The sequence below is a fragment of the Saccostrea cucullata genome, unplaced genomic scaffold (genome assembly GCF_032062105.1).
Source record: "Saccostrea cucullata isolate Sc308-1 unplaced genomic scaffold, CSIRO_AGI_Scuc_v1 ctg340, whole genome shotgun sequence".
Classification (NCBI taxonomy): domain Eukaryota; kingdom Metazoa; phylum Mollusca; class Bivalvia; order Ostreida; family Ostreidae; genus Saccostrea; species Saccostrea cuccullata.
In genome coordinates this window covers 134,944-157,979 of record NW_026932925.1, presented here as the reverse complement: position 1 = coordinate 157,979, position 23,036 = coordinate 134,944, and the positions used below count along the sequence as shown (strand labels likewise).

At 32.7% G+C, this 23,036-nt stretch overlaps 2 protein-coding genes across 2 annotated transcripts in view; one reads left to right on the top strand and one right to left on the bottom strand.

Annotated features, from left to right (window-relative positions):
- Positions 1-23,036, bottom strand: part of LOC134236531 (uncharacterized) — a 79,699-nt gene that overhangs the window by 27,792 nt on the left and 28,871 nt on the right. The window lies entirely within an intron of this gene.
- On the top strand, positions 6,689-20,253 carry LOC134236536 (uncharacterized). The gene is made up of 4 exons (XM_062718713.1): positions 6,689-6,967; positions 16,667-16,757; positions 18,860-19,121; positions 19,936-20,253. Exons 2-4 carry the CDS (start codon positions 16,704-16,706, stop codon positions 20,115-20,117), a joined length of 498 nt encoding a protein of 165 aa, XP_062574697.1. The 5' UTR covers positions 6,689-6,967; positions 16,667-16,703; the 3' UTR covers positions 20,118-20,253.

The following is a 23,036-nucleotide window of genomic DNA, read 5'->3' as shown; positions in this document are numbered from 1 at the left end:
ATAAATTCGCACATTCTGTCCGTTAAAACGCTTTCGTTTCCGCGCGATATTTCGAGAACCCTTTGAGCTTTTGCAATGAAAATTTACATAACAACTTCCTGTGGCCTAAAGAAGACTACTATTGATTTTGAGGTCAAAAGGTCAAAGTTCAAAGTCGTAAATTGATACATTCTCATTGTATGAAACACTATTCTTTCCGGGCGATATTTCAAGAAGATTTTGAGCTTTTGCAATATAATTGTATACCAAAACTCCTTAGGACCTCTCTTACCCCTCTCAAAGTGCCCCGTCCCGTTTGTTTTATCAGTATTTATTGTATTACATGTCTCTATTTTAGCACGGGGGCATGGGGAGAGTTATTAAGTACATGTATAAAACAGGTTCTCGGTGGACTTTATATTCTTATTACATCTATTAGAACTGTTAAATAAAGGTTAAATTAGACACCATGCATTGTGTAAAATTTTGACAATATCGAACTTGAAAATATACATGTATATGACTTAATCTTTACATATAATTTGTGTCAATATAAAGTAGTTCCGTGGTCTAGTGGTATGTCTCTCGCTTCAAACGTGAGAGGGCCAGGGTTCGCATCTCGGACGATCCAATTTATTATTTTTTTTTTCGAAATACTTTTTTTACTAAATGATAGTATTCAGCATGTGATTGATTGAATATTGTTTAACGACCCTCTCGAGAATCTTTCACTCACCGTATGCCGTAATCTTTCACTCACCGTATGCCGGTGAAGGGCTTCAAATTTTGACCTTTACTCGGCATTCAGGGCCATTGAGCAGTGAGGGATCTTTATCGTACCAACACCTGCCTCTGACACGGGGTCTCGGTTTTTAAGGTCTCATCCGAAAGACCCGCAGCTTTCACTTCAAAGTGCCGAGCACATGGCGAAGGAACAGTTGCTACCCATTTTAACGTCTAGGTCGGTCGCGGCCGAGATACGAACTCACGACATCCCGATCATGGAGCGAGCGCTCTACCAACTGAGCTACCGTGAACGGTATATTCAGCATGTGAAATGAAAAATATATGAGGTCTGGCTTGTACAAACTCATAAAATCATCATTACAGTGTGATAAATATTCCATTTAAAAAGAATCTTCTATACACATAATAAAGAATAAGCATATCAAATCTTTATAAATTATCCATATTGGCATATTTTATTTGCCTCAGTATACATGTATACATTTAATAATTCTACCAATTCAGTCAAGGGAATCAAAACCCACCCACCCCGTCCCCCGTACTGCACATGGTTTACTTTTTCCCTAAGCGGGGGACACAGAATCTCTGAATTAGCTTGTTAAACTTGTTAAATTATGCGTTGTGTATTAGCGCAACGGTAAATTGTGAACAAGGCGCTATTGTGTTGTTCCCAACGCCCTAATTACAACTTTGCGAATGGCCCTATAGGGACACCATACTGATCTTAAATTTCAAATGACTTTTATCCACTCCAATTACATCTTAAAGTATACATACACACGCCTATTAAATAATAGAAAAGTATTTAACGCATACATTGAAATACGGACGTAAATATTTGCTCAGGTAATATGCTTTTTACATAACTACTTTTTATCTTTTAACTAGGAAACTTTTCGGTATTTCATGCTCACTAATCAACATTAGATTTCCTTTTATTAAGTTTCTTTAGATTCAGATTTTTGACGTATGATCATATTTCAGCATATAAACCTTATAATGTCTACAAACAGAGAATGCAATTGGGACGAATCGTTTTTGACATTTTTAGCAATAGGTTTCATTCCTATTCTAAATAATGACAGATTACTTTGTTGGCCGATGGATAGGATAATTACCTTCTATAACTTTCTTTCTTTTCTTACATTTCCGATAAATTTGCTTTTCCATATGTTGTCTCTTTTTGTAAGAACGATTTTTCAAATAATTCATTGAAATTTGTTGTTATTAATTTTTAGTATAGAACATTATATAATAAATTTTCCAGGCATAAAACTTTAGTATATGTCTTTGAAAATTAAAAAAAGACATAGGGAATCTCATCAAAATAAGTGAATGAGGCAGGTCGAAGAAGCGGACATTGAAAAATCAATGACGTTGTCGGACACTAAACGGCGACAGCGCCGGGTGATCATATAATGCCGTTTTTATTTTATAAAAATTTGGCAAATAATGAACGTATGTTGTTTTAGGTTCCATATAAATTTTGAAAACACAGACTACATAGTACTCATTTTATAGCTCCAGTCCATGAACTTTTTGATAACCCCTCGTAAATGAACATTGAACAAAGATAACGCAAAGCGGACCATCCCCTCCCAAAGTCAAAACTGAATTTACATCGATTCCGATGAAAATTACTTCTCATCGCCTTGTACATCACTACACTGTACATGTAACATACTCACACACGAACAGACACAGTTTAAGTTGCATATGCCTCCAACTCCGTTACAAGTGGTTATATATCGAGATTTAAATCATATAATGAAAACGCATATGATTTTTACATATAAACATAGGTAAATTTCAATAAAATACAGGGATGAGAAAATATGTACCTATAAGCTCTCTAAGGATAGGCAGGGCTAAAAGGACTGGATATCATTGAAAACAGATGGAGTGTATCCCTACCTGAAAATAAATTGAATCTTAACGTACTCTGTCTCTAAGCAGTACAGAAACAGCAATCTTATCAATTTATGAAGTTTGCATCTTTTAAAGATTAATTTATTATTTTTAATGCAAGATGTAGCTTAACAAAAGCAAGTTGAATTGTTGTTATGTTGATATTTTGGATTCCCTTCGAATCAAATATATAGCATGATTTGAACATACTTCAAACTACTCCATAATGTGAATCCACATAAAATAATTTAAAAGATTAAAAGTTGGAGGTAGGTATCTGGTATTGCTTAAACTCTTTATCTGACTGATAAACCCCTAAAAAAATGGAAAATTAAAAGTACATTCACTCAGATTGATTTGACTTTTTTTTGTTTTTTAAGGTCACGCCCAGAAGAATGCCTTCATTTCATTTCCTTACAGTGGCAATTACACATCTCCTTTTCAATAATGCAAGTATAGGTGTATAACTGTATATTTTATGCTTATCATAACTTGGAAAACAATGATTTGAGAAGGAGTTTATTTTTATTAATTAAAAAAAAACAAATTTACATAAAAGTACAACATTTATTATTATCATTACTATTACATGTATTATTATTCGGGTGCAATGCAAAAGTTGGGAAAAAAGATCTTTTCACAAATCAATGTTGAATTCATATACAAAATGTGTGTTTTTAGGATTTTATTTCACTTTACTCTCGCACATATTTCTTTTTACAAATGCAGTGAAGTAAGTTCTTTAACTATGGTTTAGCGGCTGTAAGACAATAAATCTAATGGAGTCGTGAAATTAAACATCACAAAGATTACTTTTCGCAGTTTTACTTTGTATAAAGATGAATGATTTACTCTTGCTATTAAAATTGGGTTTTTCTTTCAATTTTCATCACGTCAAAAGGGGAATGCGAGAAATCGGCAGTAATATATATTTTCTAATAGGAAAAAGCTGCATATATTCTAAGATTTATTCTCCGCAAATTAAATTTCACTTTCAGTAGATTTTTTAAATAGATATCGATTATAAAAATTACAGTGCAAATATATGTTGATAATGTTACAAACCATTCATATTCATTTTTAATTGCTTCCATTGATTTAAACATATTTTTTTATATAAAATTACATTAAATGGATTGGGCAGCAGGCTTAGCCTATATAAGCCCTCTCTATGAATTTTGTATTGCTCGCTGAAAAAAAAAATGTATTATAGTCTATTAAGTTTCAAATAAAACCAAATGAATTCATCTAGTGAGTTTGATAAAAGACTGCATTTTCAAACGTCAATATAAAAAATACGAGGGTTGATCCAAAAGTAATGTCACAGTGTCCATATCTTACATATTTGGCGTCATATCATCAAATACAATATACCAAAAGATGCACAAATGCAAATTTGATTAACATTAAAATTTTCATTGAGTGATGTTTTTTTTTTTAATTTGTTTTGTAGATGTTTGAAACATAGAGCATAGGGGATGTCGCCGCGTCACAACTGAACGTCACGTTTTAAAGTGTATTTTTTCTCAGAATGTAAAAGACAAACACATTAAAAAGATTCGAAAAAAAAGCACCCGATCTCCCAATTTTTTAAAAGACACGTTATTTTCTAGTCTTTAATTTAAAATTTAATGTCGGCATTGTTTTTTTTTTTATCATAAACATTGTTGTTTTACTCTGTTGAACTGAACAAAGGGATTGTCGAAAAGAGAGAAAACACCTCTACGACTTGTAATGCATTTTTGCTTCAAAATACGGGAATCATCACTAGCGACACTTACGTTAATTAATCAGACTCAGAGAATAAAAAATGTAAATTAGAGACTTTTTTATAGATGGTTTCAGGAATTTTGGGCGGATGATGGGTCATTAATTGATCATCAGAGGACAAGAAAACCGAGAGATAGGAGATCGAACAGAAACATTCAATGGTGTCTGACGCTGTCAAAAAGACAGACGGGTAGAGTGACATGTGAATTTACATTTTTTAGTTTGTCTTATGCTACTTTTCAAAAATGTTTAAAGGAGGGCTAAATTTGAAAAGAGTGAGTATATAATGGTACCAAGAATTCTTAAAGAAAGTGATATTGGTGAAAGTGTTTGCGAATCACAAATGTTTTTAATGAAACGAAGGGGACACGCTTACAAACATGACGGCGCGTATCCGTCAAATGACGTAACGGTTATATTTAGGTGCGGCGACTACCATAAACGCACATTGTTTAAAATCCATTATATACATCATATTCCTTTGAATTTTTCAGGTCTGATTTGAAATAAATCAAGCTTTCATTAATTATGATTTTGTTGTTTTACGTCGACTATAAGCAATTTTATCAAAGTTGTGACATTACTTTTTGATCAACCCTCGTATATACTGTATCTTATTTGAAAGAAACCTGCTACATATGTATAGCTTATGCATGTAGCTGTAGCGCAAAAATGTTAATACAGTAGTTACCAATACTAAATAAATATTGTTATTTAATTAAAGGTGTTTGCCTTTTCACCTAAATGTCCAATATCAATTTCGACGTTGGAACATGTACCACACTGTCCTAAATCTGAGACGGAATGGAATGAGAGGGCCAAAGAAAAGAGATGTGACGTACTAGCATACCATCAAAACTGTACATCAGTAGATAAATTTTCTTATCACTGCATTCTTAATGAAGATGCGACGAAACTTGTTGAAGTCTGTGCCCCGACGTGGTTTATGTCAGGTTTGTGACATTAGTAACGCACACGTGAAGGGTATACTCAGAAGTGTTCCTCTGCTCTTAGGTTAAGTGAAAGTTGACTTCAGGGCAATGTTATGACGTTAAGTTATTGTTTCAGACGTTTAAACAACCAAACAGTTGGTTGAAATGTGCAGTTTTTGCCTTTTTCATGCTTAGTCTCTGTTTCGATAGACTATTAAAACTGACAAATATACATAAGTATTAATTAAGTATACATTAATACATGAGAATTAATTAACCTGTACTTGATAGAAATTGATATCATTTATATAAAAAAGAAAGAATGGATGTTTAAATTCAAACCTAGTTCTACTACGAGAAAACAGTCAAACAGCCCAAAGCGAAGGTTGTCATATCTTGATGAAAGTCAGTGGGTAGTAAGACTTCACAACATGTTTTAGAAAAACGACACAAATTTTCATCATCTAACATTGTTGCCATAGAAAGCACCACATACTTCATGCGCGTTTAAGTTCTTCTTGTCTTCTTATTGGTATATTAGATCAGCGACATTTTATGTCTTCGTACGCTGATCTAAAAGGAAGAGAGTGTTAACCGGCCCGCCCTTTGGACATTTCACGTTGCATTGGTAAGGTTAGTAAAAACTAAGTTCACTTTATTTTTCATTTAAGGTTATTGTGCACGATTCAGCACACAAGATGAGAGAATTATAAATGACCCTGGACTTGACTGCACAAGTTTTGCTCGACAGTGTCCTCCAAGATATGATTCCTCGGAAGCTTATAAATGTAAGAATTATAAATTTTATCTATACAAAAAAATTAAACATCGTTTTCTATTATGTCAGTTATGATATATCTTAAAGTCCTCAATAGATTTTAATTTAGGTTACAAGCTTTTGAGAAAAAAAAAACACAAATACAAAAGTAACAAAGCAAATATCTGATTTTTTTTTCAGATCAAACATGTTACGAAGAAATTGAGAGAAAAGAAAATAAATCCTTAAATGAGTAAGTTATATGCTTTGTAACATCTTAATTTATAAGCAATACATGCAATAATATTGAAGTAAAGGTAAATGGACGTTTATCACTACTTCAATGAAGAGGCCGCTTATCATGGGATGTCAAATATACAGTATATGTTATGCTTTTAGACATGGACATGACTCTTCAGCCTTCTCGCCGGGTGTGTGGATATCAGTAGCATTAAATTGTGGTTTCCTTATTGCGCTAATTATCGTCTCTGCTGCATTAATAAATACCAGAAACACAAATAAAGCAGCAGGAAAAAAGAGGAAAGGTAACAAACACCTACATTAAAGAATTATGAAAGTTCCATATGTGTTATCATGGTGTTTTGTACAAGAACTATAAAAAGCATGATAACAAGACTTTCAGTGTACTATTCGTTTGCAGTCTTATTTTATTAGAGAGAGTGTAATCACAGTCATTTCTTTATTCTACATAATATTCTTATATTCCTAAAAGGAGAAAATCTTTTTATTTACTTTGAAAATTAAGCCATCAAAAACATGTAATTTTTTTAACTTTTTTTTTTTTTTTGCATTGAGTCAACATCAACACATATTCATGAAAAGATCATAATGAGGAATATAATTATGTAGATGGGTAAGTAAAATAATGATATCTCATTAGAGCTTAAGCTCAATGAGCTTTTCTAATCACCAATTGTCTGCCGTCCCTTCGTCTGTCTGTGCAGCAAGATTAAGGACGCCTGTAGTATACACGCCTTCAAATATTTCGAGAACATCGATATTATGTTGATATTTTTTACTAGCATGGATTTTAATTTAATGGAAATTCTGCTATTGCATAATTATTTAAGCATTATTATAATTTTTTGAAAGATGCAGTCTCATAAACTGAATGGTGTGTGTGCAAACAAATTAAGTGACGTTTATTTGCACATATTATTGTAGGGATTTCAAAATATTATAACTTAATGCCTATAATGCTTATATTTACATTTTTTCCCTGTAATTTCCGCAATTTTGACTTTTCTATTTAGAATTCCCACCTTATCCTTCGTGTAAGTTGTGATTGATAGAACAACAATTGGGACAGCTAAATCCGGAATCGAAAATAGTGCACAACAACGGTTATTTGACGTCACAATAGCGACATTTCTCCTATTGACTTTTGCAACTGCGATATACATGTAGGCCTAACATATTGTTAAATTTCAATAACGTACACAATTTACAAACAGAAAATGTATACATCACTGATAACAGATTGATTTCATTTATAGAGTCTGTTAATTTCGCATGCTCTTTGTTGATTATCCAAAGTTTTTTAAGTTGTGAATGAAAAGCGGCTTAATTCAGGAAAATATATTTAAATCTATGTTACGCATTATTTATATTTTCTCGAAAAAGCTGAGGAAAGCAAGGTGAGTTTGTGAAACACTAGGCAACCTGCGGCAACAATGTTCGGAAAAGCTATTTTTAGCAGAAAGGTCACAGACAAGGTACCAAGATCATTGACCTTGGAGTCATTGGAAAGAACTTATTATAATTAGAGGGGTATGGATACTGAACATGAAGTCTCCATCTCAGGTGGTTCAAAAGTTATAACGAAGGTTCAAACAAGCTATTTCTAGCAAGTAGATAACAGTTAAGGTCACAAAGTCATTGACGTTGGTGTCATTTGAAAGAATCTAATTAGTGAAGTATGCAAACCAAGTATGAATCTACCTCTCACGGTCAAAACATATGGCGAAGGTTGAAGTTGAATTTTATTGTAATATATACACTATATACGATGGGATTGAACACAAGTTCTTAAAACTTATTTCGCCCTCTCCATACATGAAAAGTTTATAAAGTTTAAGCTACATGTGTTACACAGTTTCAGCAAAAAATACTTATAATTCAAAACACGGATTTGTAAACTGCATGAAAAGAATGAATGCACTTAAGCAATGAGAGTTGGATCCCGATGTTTTGCGCAAAATAAAATTCCAAAATTCATTTTGGTAATATATTAGACAGTATTAAATACTGCTTAACGACACTAACAGTTTTGTTTTTTTTTTCTATTGTCAATCATATGCACTCTAGTTTTCAACGGCATTGTTGTTATCGCGCTGCAACTTGGCCAATGGTCTCATTTTCACAGAATGTGTATTTATGTCGCCCCAAACGAAGTCGGATGAGACATATTGCGATAGTATGCTTGAAAATGCTTTCTCTAGGCTGTTGAGATGGCATGGACAATCTTCCTGAAACTTTCCCCAAATGATGATCAGTAGTTAAAGTTTTGCAGTGAGGACGTTCAGCTTTAGAGTGGCTACTGTAACCATTGAAAGGTGCGAAAAGTGACGAATTTTAGGTCATCCGTCTAAAAAAGGCGGGCGACATACTGCAATTTTTTGTTCGGGAGTGTTTTTTCGGTTCCCTTGAACAATCGTCATGAAACTTTGTTACATTAATAATAAATAATTAAAATATTTAAATCATCGATATTTGCCATGGAAATAGGGGAACAGTTCCGAGCGACATACGCTATTACTGGCAACAGCAGACTCTCTAGTTTAATTTGAACTGATACATATTCAAAGGACAAATTTGGTCAAGTTGCGGCTCATATCAAATTTTAAAAAAATGTCCCTAAACTAGGGTCGAGATAGCTACTAAATTAACCTGTCACCGCGTATCACCGATTGATATTTTAATCACCTTGCTCACGTGATATTCTACTTTTCGATACGCTAAGGCTTTCATTGAAAATTTCATTATACAGGTAAAGTATATCATTGAGGGAGTCAGCAAGATTCTAGTTCCCCAAGAGTAAGTCTATTAGGCTTGCTCGAGAGGAACTGGAATCATGCTGACCCCATCAATGTTATACTTTAACTGTTTTATTGTACCGATACAAACAAGACATTTGAAAAAGTTCTATTCAATACTGTATTCTGTAACAATGTTTAATTCCAACAGGAATAAATAAAAAATAACAACAAAACAGAATACAGACATGAATAGAATTCTATTTTATCAATAAATCAGTTCATTGTCCTTAGTAAAATCGAAAGTAACATTACACAAATCTTAACCTCGCCATTTCTGTTGTCATTTGCTACCAGTAAACTGGTTCTTTTTTATCAATTTGATTTGGGACCAGTTGACTCGCGATGCATTTCCATTCATTAATGAATATTCATGAGTTTATTCGAAACATTTCTAAGTTTTTCGTAAGTTGAAAGAAAATGCTAAGTGATCCGAATAGGTGTGTATCAGTTCATCAAAAAACGTACTTTTTTGCAGGGAATCAGTCTGTTTTGCAGGGAATCGGTTTATTCACGGTGATTTTTTAGGAAATCAGCAAAATATATCGATTTACTTTTATATAGTGAAAAATCAGTAGAAGTGTTATAATATATTATACTTTCATGTAAAAGAGTCGAATCTGATTGGTCGAGAAACATTTGTTAAAAACACTATTACCTGTTGAAAAAAGAAGCCACGCCCACCAGCGTAGCAACAGTCAACAGTGCTTGACGGCGAGTGATATTCCAAAAAAGCGGCTGCGCAGAATTATATGTATTTTAATAATAAAAAAAATCAGTATAATACGTATAATAAATATTGCATGTAGTTCAGTGTTATATAAAAAAAAGTTTCACTCTTCCAAAACCATTGTCAATCTCGGCCGCGCCTCGGTTAATAATGGTTTTCTTTGGGTGAACATTTTGAATGTTAGACTTAACTACACGTAATATTAATATAGTGTCTACGTTTCTGTTGAGACAGTTGTATTGCACTTCCAACTTTAAACTATGGAAGATTTTTGCGCAGATTTTAATAGGGTTTGAAGATAATTGTCTCATATTTAACTTTTTATTTTTCATTACGGGCGTTTTGAAAGAATTCTGGGCGAAACATCTACCCCTTCCCTAAACATTAGTGTACAGAAGGCCTCGGTGAATACTGTACTCCTCAGATGGCTAAATCATTGTATTGACTGAAAAAACAGCAATAATTGTTTTATTATATGATTCACTGATACAATGATACAGCTCATTACTTGTTTGCATTTAATTAATAAAGTCCTAGCCAAATACAGAAGAGAAGCAGACTTAAAATGTAAATAAAGCTAAACAGTCGTATCATTTTGAAATTTTTTTTATCAATTTTAGTTGCCATGAAAGAAAAATTATTATTATACCTCATTATAAATATTCTACACAACGCGTTATCTGATTTGTTCTAGGTTATCACGTGATCGGGCCGTAAAACTTCATATTTCCCGTCGTCGGCACGCTTTTCATATTCCACCTCTTCGGAACACCTAGTGAATTTTCCCGCAATATAGTTCTCGTTCGTTGAACGAAAACTCCCAAGATAAGTAGACGTCACAATAGCCTGGTTTACGTCAAAAAACTGATGATAATGTGTTGAACAAAGAGTTTTATAGTAACTTTACGTAAAAAATGAAAATGAATTTGCATGTTTATTTCAAAGGTTTTGCTTGTTTCGGTATAATAAACAATTCATTGCATGAATGTTCGGGAAACATGAAGACTTATTCAGCCAAGAAATATCATATTCCCCTTGGGAATATGATTTTTCTTGGCTGAATAAGTCTTTATATTTCCCTCACTATCATGCAATAAATGTATTATGTCAGTCTTTTTCATAGGATAGATTTTGAAAGGAAGGAGTATTATCAGGAATTATCAGGGAAAACTAACTGGCAATAAGTAAAAATTGTTGTTCAGTAAAAGTGTTGGAGGGGGTCCCTGCATCCCCTCTTACCACCCTCACCTGAAAATATATATTCGCTTATGTTTTGTTCACACGAAAAAAAAGTCATAGTCATTTAAATAGCTTTCCAAAACAATTTGTATCAATTTGGAATTTGCCGATCTATTTTTAGAGCAATGTAGAGGAAATAAATCCTTGTATTCACCTGGAACGTCACGTGCAGGTCAATACAACGTAGTATTTTTCTAACATAGTTGGATCTCAGCCGATCAGAGAGATGGAAATTATTCAATCATATAATAATATACAATTATGGACTTCAGTGTAGGTCGTTATATGATTATAAGGACTCATGGCCATTGATATTGACCGAAGACACAAAAAATGATAGCGAAAGAGCCTGCGAGGTCGCTATCATTTTCTGTGTCTGAGGTCAATACCAATTGCCATGAGTCCTCATAACCACAAATTGACCGTTTACTGAAGTCCATAATAGTTATATTATATAATCACTCAAAGTGAATGCACTGACACAGTCCTAACTAAACAGACTTGACATTCATTACTTTACAATGGTTAAATACACGCTTTTCATACTATGATGTCACGCTCTACGTAACTTTAGTGCAATCGAACAGCGTGTCGTGCGATATCATTTTCCGCCGACGCGCTTTCCCGTCGATATCACGAAAGGAGGAATATCACGTGACGTCCTTTCAGCCAATGAAAATTACGAAAATAATCTTCTTACATAATACAGTTTATATCAAAAGCATATGCTTGCACAATAATCATAGAGTAATTTAGCGATATACTGTAGCCGAAAAGGTTCCAAATTTCTACAAAATACATTCAATCTTTGTGAGTTACAAATTTTGTACACAAACAATTACAAAATATTTAACTCTTTCAGACTACTGATATACACTGAACCAAACTTCTAAGTGTTCACCTTACATTTTTGAAGTTTTAGAGAACAAATGCAAACAATAAATAATTTCTTTTATTCCTGATTAATGATGCATATTTAAGTTGGATGTTGCATAAATTTCATGTAAGTATCTCGACAGAATTTTTAGCAAAGTGTCAAGGAAACGAAGGACCCTCAAAATGAAAATTCACACAAAAAAGCTTTATGGAGTAAGACCACCACTCGCTCTAATTACTACAAGACTGTAATTACAGTTGAATACCATGAACCCCTGAATAGGAGACTGACCCATCTGCTGCCACATCTACTGTCTAGATCTCTCCAAAACATTGAAATTGCGTGGAAAGGGGGGGGGTGTGACATTTCTTATAAAATCCCAATTGTGTTTAATGGGATTCAGATCCGGGATTTGAGAGTGTAGCATATCACACAGATGCCTTTTGGTCGATATCCTAGGGTGTTTAGCACGTAAGTGACGTCTTGAAGGATAATTCAGACTGCTTGAGCTGAAAATACACCGTCACTAGCACCGATTTCTTATCATTTTTGTACGATTGAAATTGTTTGTTTTCATATTTCTAAGATTGTTTCACAACAATTTAACACTCCTTTAACATGGTGTGACGTGAAAATTTGGCCCCGGACGAAAATCAAGGTCACTTCCGGTTTGGTTAAATTTTGTCAAAAACTTTCAAATTGTGATAAATTGGTGATGAAAAATGACGCGCAGACTATAGAAAAATGTTTTTAAATGGGTTTTGATACTGGTTGTTAAATTTTAAAAGTATTATCAAGTACAATTAAGCACTAAAATAAAAGTGAGAAAAACGTGGTGCAAAGATTGTCCAGATATCAACATTCCAACGGCTCTACCTTCCATCTCAATGGTCAATTTGCCAATGTTTTATGTTTTTTAGTAAAACCCTTTTTTTTAAATTTGATAATGATTACAAAAAGATACTAATTATACAAAACACGTGCCGCAAAGTACACTTTTATTATTTTTAAGCTTCGTCACGGAACATTGGTTTTCATCGGTGATATTTGATTTTCTTTCAATAATTGTTGAGAACACTCATTTGTTGTAATAATTTGAAAATATCACACCATTCTATAGATTAGTTTTTAAATAAATACATTTATTAAAGTGAACACTTAGAAGTTTCGTTGATTGTATGAGTGTACAATGGAATAAAGATATTCATTTTCGGCAACACTCAGTGAAGGGTCACCCCACAGTAAAGTATGGGTGTCAACAATGTGAACCCTATCAAATCTCAAAAACTTTTCAAAAAATTCTTTCCTGGCCTTAGTTTAATGAGAACAAAAGAAAAAAAATGGTGCATGTCTTCTACTTTTGCACAAGAACATAATGGAATTGATATACTGTATACAGGGAAATTTTTGCCCCCGTTTTATTTTCGCCCCTTTCGCCCTCTTCTTGATTTAGCGAATTTTAAACGGGGCGAATTCAAATTACACAGTTTAATTTCTTAAACAGAACTATGACAGGGCGAATTTAAAATGGGGCAAAACTGTTTGCAAGTGCAAAAGGGCCAAAATAACACGGGGTGAAAATAACCCTGTATACAGTAATGTTACACCTATAGTCGTATAGAGATCAATATTTAATGCATAGTTATGTCGAAGTCGGATGAGCAATATATTATTACGTCTTTTTCCAAAAGTGAAATTAGGAGGAGCTACTGCTACTTTTTGTGCAATAGCTCTTTTAAAGGTAAAAAATGAGTCCGAGTTTCTAGTTTCTAGCGATAATGAAATCCATTCATGAACTACAGTTGGTACAAATGATAAGTTTGCAGTCTAAACATAGGCTTAAACATCTTCAGAGCTACAGTGTACTTTCTTTTCCTGAAATCAATGTACATAAGTAAATAACAATGACATCTATACATTTTTGGACTAGTCTTTAAAATTCTTATAAATATACTCAATAACTAATGGGCCAGAAAGGCTGACACTTAGGTGAAAGCACCCAGTGGAAGTGCAGATTTAAAAATGTTCAAATCATGACCAAGGGGGCGAGTGGATCAAAATATGGATTATTAGGGGGTCAATCTGATGGACAGCAAGGCCAATGTGAGCGCTGTACCTCTTGATAAAATAAAGAAGTTATTCATTTAACATCTCTTCATTAGCAACATCGTCAGCAAATATGGCCATAATAAATAAATTGCTAGATTCTCATCCGAATTCTTTTTAAAAAACGGGGCGGGCGGGCGGCTTTTATTCTATATTTTTTTATTTTTTCAATTTTGCAGATTTTTATTGACCTAGTCAATCGGTGTAATTTATCTACAATACCAGAATAAAAGTCATAGTAAAGGTTCCATTATCTCTTACTTCACATCATCACCAATCTTTTTCAACCAATGATCCTTGTTTAAAATATATACGCATGTATTACAGTAGATAGAATGTTCTATCGTTAAAATGATATTGTCCTACGGACCCGGTTTAACGATAGAATTCGTTCCGTGTATTCGTAATGTAGCAGAAAGAAACACGGGCGATAACTCGCATAGTGCATTTACTTGGAAGAATCTAGAGAGTTCCGAATGTAAACATATCCGGTAATTTGAATCGAGAGAAAAACGTTGAGAAAATTAATTGGATTTTCGTATTTATATGGATTATTTTTTGGGATAAAAGGCATAAGCAATCTCAAGAAGGTTTGTTTTGATTATTTTGGTAGTTATTCCCAGTGCAAATCATTTTATATTCTTCAAAATCGTTTCGGAGCGGATCCGCTCCGATTTGCTACATTACAAGTATACTCTTCAAAAAAAGAAACGCATAGTAGGAACAATGCCCTGAAAAATGTATGATAGTTTTGTCATACCTTTTATTTTTGTATGGATACGATGTATTCCAGTGAAATGCATGATTTTTTAATGCAATTGTTAACTTTATAGCTATTCTACAAGTCTCACAGACAAAAAGACCAGATTTTGCAAAATTTCCCCCAAAATTTTGACCTCAATTTTCATTTGTTGAATTCCGATGCAATTCCTTCAGGTACAAAGGGGCTATCAAAAGCGGGGGTTCTCGATATTTTGTATTTGATTTTATCTGAAAAATGAAGCTTCCTAAAAATGTTGCATCAGAATGTAGCGTAGCACAAAAAGGAAAATGGGTGACTGGAAGCTGGGGTACCGCAATCTACCATTGCAAGAGGTTTTAATGTTACACACAGACCATATCTAACCTATAAAACATAAACCATTAACATCGAACACCCAATGTTCGCAAAAAATATGGTAGACTACGTGTGACATCAGCAGCACAGCATCACTTCCGAGGATTACTTAAATTGCATGAATGTAATGCAAGGACGTCATCTAAAGCATTAGCTATCCCTGAACTGCACAAATCATCTAACAAGACCGTTTTCAGTTGACTAAGAATTATTGCAAAAGGAATTTACATGCCATTGTTCCGACCCCACAACACCCCAAATATCGACTTCAAAGATCTCAGATCAATAGAGTAGGACCACAGCATCACTGTTGAACATTTTGGTTAACCTACTAGTAAAGAATGTTTATCTGAAAGCCTCTTATAAATTTAAGAGTGCTAATGCTTTGAAATGAATGTTAGACAGATAACTGCCTCCAGGACGTTAAAAAAGTCGGTGGTGGTAGTGTAATGATATGGAAAATGGTATTATAAGAAAGTAAGATTGATTTTGTTCGAATTCAATGGACTTTGATGGAAAAAGGTATTCTAACCATGTTCTACCTACACATACCCATTCAGTTTTGCAGCATCCTAGAGCCGTATTGGAATCTCACAATGCACAGCCACATATGGCTCGTTTGACACACCTATTCTTGCAAAGAAACAACAACTGTTTCAGTCACAGTCATCTAAATCGCAAGATTTAATCCAAATTAAGCAGCATTGGACAAAATGGATTGACATGATTTGCCAAAGACAATCGCATCCCCAGACTGTGCAACAGCTGACTAAAGTTCTACATTTGGAGTGGGAGAGTATTCCTATACAGTTTTTATTACACACATTTGCTTCCCCTAGATGCCGTTTGTGGCTATCACTTGTGTCTGCGGGGGGCATACCAGATATTGATCTTTAATGGTCTTAAACTGACTAAAATTTTAAAATTGTTGAGTAATTATGACATTTAGAAAGTCTTCCTGTTGCTAACCACATTTCTGTTTTATCAATGCATCATTTTACTAAATAATCTTTATATTCATTGTGTCACTAAAATTCTACTATGCGTTTCTTTTTTTGAAGAGTATATATGGGACGTATTCTAACTGTGGTGAGGGCCTGTACCGAGACACAGTTAGATTATTCTGACTAGTATTACAGCAATTACCATCTTTTCAGCTATCATTCTGTTGACATTCGCTGGATTTAAAACAAAAGTAGAATGGTAGATGAATACCGATCCCGATCAGAATTAAGACGAAGAAAAACAGAAATAAAAAAAATCGAGGCGGGGGTTTAAAATCGGGGCGTTCGGGGATGAGAATCTAGGAATATTTTTATTATGGCCTATTCTGTAGCCATTTTGTAATACGTCGAAAGAATCAAATGTTACAGATATTCTATAAAATAATTTTTCTGAAAAATTATATGTATAAGTGTTCTAATGTAGTTCATATCTTTCAATCTTAGAATTTATACGCAGTGGGTAATAACAAAGCCAGAAACAATGCCGCTAAAAAGATTGTCTGATGACCAGATGGTTACTCCATGCGACGTGAAGGTAATTAAACAATTTATAATAAAACATTTAATTTGGAATCAAAACCTGCTACCGTTTTTGTTTGCAAAAGTTACATCAAATCCTGCTTGAATTTCTTTGTGTATCGCTGCAATACGTTTTCTGTAAAGAGTAATTTGTGTAAAGAAGCAAATTCTGATATTCTATTTTTCCTAAATCAGCTTAAGATCTATGGTCAATACAAAGACCATATCAGCAAGCTTTATTCGCCACTGTTTCTTTTGGCTGTATGAAAATTCTTGTTCTTAAGCTACTACATTGAATCGTAATTTTGTGCATGATGCCCTTTATTGGGTTATCCTTGTAAATGCCGCTGTATTTAATCAGAGGGTATCTCAAAGCATCCACGCTTTCTTTTTTTATTGAATCTCGGCATAAACATTTGTGAAAACGTATCAAAGCTGGGGTTTTCCTTTTCAGTTGGTTAGAAACATTTTACAATTAGTCAGAGGAATCACTCCTTGGAATGTAAAACTCATTTTGTTCCCAATTTTATCCTTATTCTAACAGACAATACAAAGTAAGCCTTTAAAACAAAAATTACTTTAAGGGAGCGATCAGGTTTTTTTTCTCCTTTTCTTCTTTTGGAAATCTTGATGATTTTTCTTAACATATTAAAAACAAAACTGCGAATAATACAAATTCGCATTTTTCATTCAATTTGAAGTAGAAATTTCAATTATTGCCAAGTCTTTTTTAACTGTTCGATTTCATGCACCTGGTCCGATTTAATATCTTTTCGGAAGTAAACAATAGATGATGCGTACGCAGTCGTAAAACTACGCAAGAGAGTACTTTAATTGTTTACCAGTGCGTTTTACAATTAATATTTTGAGTTTACATGTACAAAATGCTTCAATTATTTTATCTAGAACTTTTAAAAAAAAAAGTTCATATCACTTTCTTCAGTTTGATACATAATGGTTACATTTTGATAAAAACAATTACTGCACTCATTCATATAGCGTACATTTTATTCATCTGTTATCACCACGGCTTCTGTTCAAAGGGCTCTGGCAGTAAACTAAAAGACGGGGCCACGTGACTTCATTATGTTGTAATTCAATCCCATCAATGCCTAAGTATAAAATTAAAAACCTGGGTACTTTTTTGTGTGCGAGTGATCCTCTTAAACTTCTCACCCGATCTAGTGAAATCTTTTAGGGTCACTAAGCATGTTATTTAGGTTTGCATGACGAGGGCCGGTTTTTGCTTATGTACTTGCATGTGCACCCACACGCACCACATGAATTGGTGACCAATTTAATAGATATAGCTGTAGCTTTTAGATTTTTTGATGAAATGCTTTGAAACTCATAACACATGGATACGTGTAATTTAGTAGTGTTAACATGTTGATATGGTCAAAAATAGCGAGATATCACGTGCATGTAAGTCTGCTTCGCTCTGATTTAGCTAAAACTAAAGTCTCGATATCTTTTATTTATTTTGACAAAATACTTTGAAATTTAAAACAGAGATACTAGATATGCTATTTTACTGACAACATCTTTGCCATCATCATTTGTTAAATGATCCATATCATCTCCCATACTTTGCCGGGTATTGACATTTTCATTCATGGAGGTGATTTAATATTTTGGCTTTACATTGAAATTTTAAAACATTCCTTGGTTGAACCACGAAGAAATGCAACCATTAATTATCAAAGTATACCTTAATGCAAGACAGATTTGCTAATTTATAAACGCATTTTCAACTTAAAAAACACCATATGTTTATCACACGATATACGTTGTTTTGTCATTACTCTGCAAATGCATTTAAATCCATTGCATTGTTTGGGTTTTTTTTTTTTGCTTTGTTTTGTTTTGTTTTGTTTTGTTTTGTTTTTTTTTTTTTTTTTTTGTTTTGTTTCTGAAACTAGATTTGGGAACATATTGAAGCTAATTAAACATTGATATGCTAGCGTGGAATACGAATTTTCGAAATTTCCTCCGATAATCATAATAACAAAAGAAGTTGAACTGTAAATGTTTAATGTTTTTTATAAACTTTTTCATCAAAATGACAAGAGAAGTTGGGCTGTAAATATCTATTTTTTCTGATCTTTTTTTTTCCAGGGAATGCAAACTATTGCTGATTTAAAAGTTGCTGTCGCAAGAATATTACATTCTTCGAAAGAATTGATTGAAATTGTGGACAAAGAAAACGCATTACTTTACAAAGAAGATATAAGTTTTGAGGATTTCCTGAATAAAGAAGATAGTATCAATGTGATTGTACGACCTAGCACACGCGAAGAACAATATGACAGAGTTGAATATGAAGATTATGATAAACTTTATCTTAAGCCTAGAAATCGAGAGTGCAAACACAACTCAGGTAAGGAGTGATATATTTTGAAGACTTTGAAGAAATTGATACTTTTTTCTGTTTGCAAAACAATTTTCAAGGTTTCATTTTTAATTTGTTATCAGTGATTTGATAGTAAATAATATTCCAACTTATCAGACTTATCAGATATTGATTTCCTGTATTGTTTTAAAATAACAAAAATAAAATCACTTCCAAAATATTCCAAAAATTCTTTATATTCATAACTCTGTAATGTAGACACTTTAGCCTAGCTGAGCCGAAGGCCCTTCCTCTTCCAAGGGGAGATAACTATGAAATGAAGAAAATTGGGTTGGGGCATTTTAAAATATTTTTTTTCGATAACCAGTGGGCTAAAAAAGATGAATATGAACGTTTTTCACATACTGTAGATTCAAATTTATTCAAATCATGACCCCCATGGGTAGGAGGGGGCAACAATTGAGGATTAAAGTTTTACACAAGAAAATAAGGAAAATCTTTTTTCAAGGGGCCAAAAGGTTATATAAGTAATTTTGATATGTAAGCAACCTCATGAAATGTTAAATTAAAATTGTTAAAATGATCATTAAACCCTTACTTAAACAACGTAATATATAAGAAAAAAAATATTTCTAAAAATATTTTAAAATCTTCTTTTTAAGAACATCAAAGTTAAATGCAGTACTGATGTGGAGGTATCCTCGGGTAATGTAAAATTCAACCCCCTCCGCCGAAAATAAAATACAGAACACTGATTTGCGCTTTTTTCTAACTGATGTGCTCAGGGAGGCGTTGCGGTCCATGGGTCTCTTGTTTAAATATATTTTTTTTTTATCTTTAGATCCAGATGTACTATTTGAAATCATCCATCGTCTGTTGGTTGGAGAAGAAATAGATATAAAATGTCCAGCATGTGGAAACAAACTAATTACCGATGAAACATTTGACATGTGTAATATGTCAGAGGATGAAGTGCGTTTCTACACAGATAAATTAAAAAGAAAAAGAGATTTGATAAATTAACATACAGTGATGGTGATAAAACTGTATATCCGGCATATTCATATTCTATATAAATTACGGCTTTTGGCTTGTATTGTACACTACTAATCATATTAAAATATATACTCTATTTATCATTCTAATAATTTATCATAATCTTGGAGATCAATTTAATTGATGATATTGAATAATTAAAATCGAAATTTATACTTAAAAAATTCAAGTAAATAAATTTTACTACTTTACATATATTGCACCTAAATTTTTCCGTTCATCTAAATTCTATAAAAGTTTGTTTTTAAAACAATAAAAGTCAGCGGTTAACCTATCAAAATATTGACTGTTTACAACAATGACTACAACTGACATTTGAGTACAATGTTACTAAAAAACAACAAATGCTAGCATAAAAGTAATCGATTATTATTACTTCAAAACATAAGAGAATCTACACAACAAATAACTAGGAAAAAGAAGACACATTCGCCATATGAGCTTCCACAAATGAAAGTTTTAACATCAACGTTTCATCATTCATCCATTCAAGAAACTGAAAAGAATCAGTATGCAATTATTGTAAAGAATACATCTCAAATATTTATGAAACGAAAAATCTGTTGGAGACCAGAGTCACGATAGATTTTAAATTGTAATCTGAAATTCCTGCGACTTTAACATGTTTAACCCCCGATTTTATATTATAACTTTTGCTATCCCCGAGTTAGACCCGGAGGGATTTCGGATTATCTAAAGAGTTACATTTAATTCACTCATTTACCTACAGAATTTTGTTAAATATTTACAAATAACAAATGTTTATATTATCAATAGATAACAAAATAGTTTATGTTAATGGAGTGAATACGATAGATAAACATATTTCTTTAATATTATGGGGAAAAACAAGAGTAAATTTAACACATTTGGAAATTGTTATAAAAACGCTAATGCTAAGTTCCGTTTTGTTAGGTTTTTGTAAAGTATAGATTTAGTTAAGATGATAGATACACAGACAAAAAAAAATCTTGCTTGAAAGGAAGGAGTAATTTTTCTGCGTCACTTTTTTTTCTGATGTGCATGCAATCGGGATACGTGTATGTTGATTCCATTACTGTCGGTGGAGTGGAGAGGGGAATTCATAGACAGTTTTAATGTGATCCAGTGCTGGATCTCTGATTCATTGTCGTTTTAATTCATTAGAGGTCTAGGAAATATAAGTATTTAGATTTACTATATTACTCACATGCAACGTTATGTCATTGAACTTATTTCTTTTTCACAAATATGTACATTAATAAAACACCCTCGCACACTCAAACTGATGTTTCAAATGGATTTATATAAAATCATGTAAATTAATTGAGATTGATATTTGTATGATAAAGCAAAAAGGAAATCATAGAAAAAAAAAGAATGGTGTATTTTTATCACTAAGTAAGAATATGTTTGGAATATATACACCTCTGGTAGCACCCCCACCCCCCATTCGTCATGTATGAGGGTCTTTCAATAAGAAATGTACTTTACTACATATATATTTACTACATATATATTTAAACTAAATTCAGAAGTATTCAGTTGTTTTGTTTTTATTTTAAAGATTTCTATTTACATGATTTTTCCTCTTGTTATTTTCAAGGGACTGGTAAACATGTACATACACCCCAATGAAATAAATACGAATTGGAAAAAAGAAAGTACAACATACGGACCTTTTCTATCTCCTAAATTCCAAATCAAAAAGCATGAAAATAACCAAATAAAGATATTACAATATAAATGTGTGGAATAATATTCATCAGTGTTCTTGGGGCATCCCTAAAGATCAGTATGCTGTGGTTTTCTGTTCATGAGTACAAAGACCAAAGACATGTAAAGGGTAACAGCTAATGCTTTCAGAAATTTACACTTGTACTACTAGTACTACGTATTTGTTTTATTTATAGACGGCATTTTGCAATATTTATTGAACTACAACCCTTGCCTGATCCCACCCTCTAACATTCATTCCATATTTCACCAACATTCACTAGAATATGTCTCTCGTTTTATAACGTACGTTTCAATTTTACTCTTCACGTCAGGTATTCCCACCAATAGGCTGACTCAAATGGCCCGTCTCAAATCTGTATTCCGAAAAATATATTGCGAAACCCAAGTATTTATTTGAAAATTTTCTTCTTTTCTTTTTTTTTTTTGTACCGACCCATAATTTTTATCCAAAATTTGGAGAGGACGTATAGACACAATTCTAAAATTGGCGTTAGGTATTTTTTACCCAACAATTACGATAAAATTGATCATTTAAATACTATAGTAAAGATCTCGAATAAAATCCTGATATTTTGATCAATTCCAAGAACCAAAAAAAAATACGTAAAATGAAATAGACCTTTATCTTTTTCTGTTTTCAGGAACTACGACAAAAGCTAAAAGTATATATAAATACGCCAAATATACGTACATGGTTGAATTAATTCCGTGTTGACAATCTAAGTCTGCAATATCACTTCTTTTTGTACGTATGCAGTCATAACCTTCTTTTATCATTTGGGCAATCGGATATTTAAAAAAAACATATATGTCATCAGTAAATACTTGTATTTAGATAAATCATAATTATACTTAATATGTATTTGACGGTTTGGCAAAGGATTTTAAACGATTTTTTCCCATCAAATCTCAATTAGTAAACTTAAATCTGTGATTTGCGTTTTTGTCGTTGAAGTAAACTTTTAAAGAACTAATAATTTCGATTTACAAAAGGAGTGAAAGCATTTAGCAAATAACTACCATTTTCCAATGCCCTTTTCTTCGACCATTTACCTTATTACCTTATTACCTTTATTACCTTATTCATAGTGCATAAAGATTAGATCTCTAAGTAAGTGATTTTTGAAATACTTTACTATGGGCGAATTAAATAAAAATGGCAAACAA

Coding starts and splice junctions, on each gene's coding strand:
- LOC134236536 (XM_062718713.1), top strand. CDS start 16,704: ATGCCGCTAAAAAGATTGTCTGATGACCAGATGGTTACTCCATGCGAC. Junction 16,758..18,859: donor TTACTCCATGCGACGTGAAG/GTAATTAAACAA, acceptor TTTTTTTTCCAG/GGAATGCAAACTATTGCTGA. Junction 19,122..19,935: donor AGAGTGCAAACACAACTCAG/GTAAGGAGTGAT, acceptor TTTTATCTTTAG/ATCCAGATGTACTATTTGAA.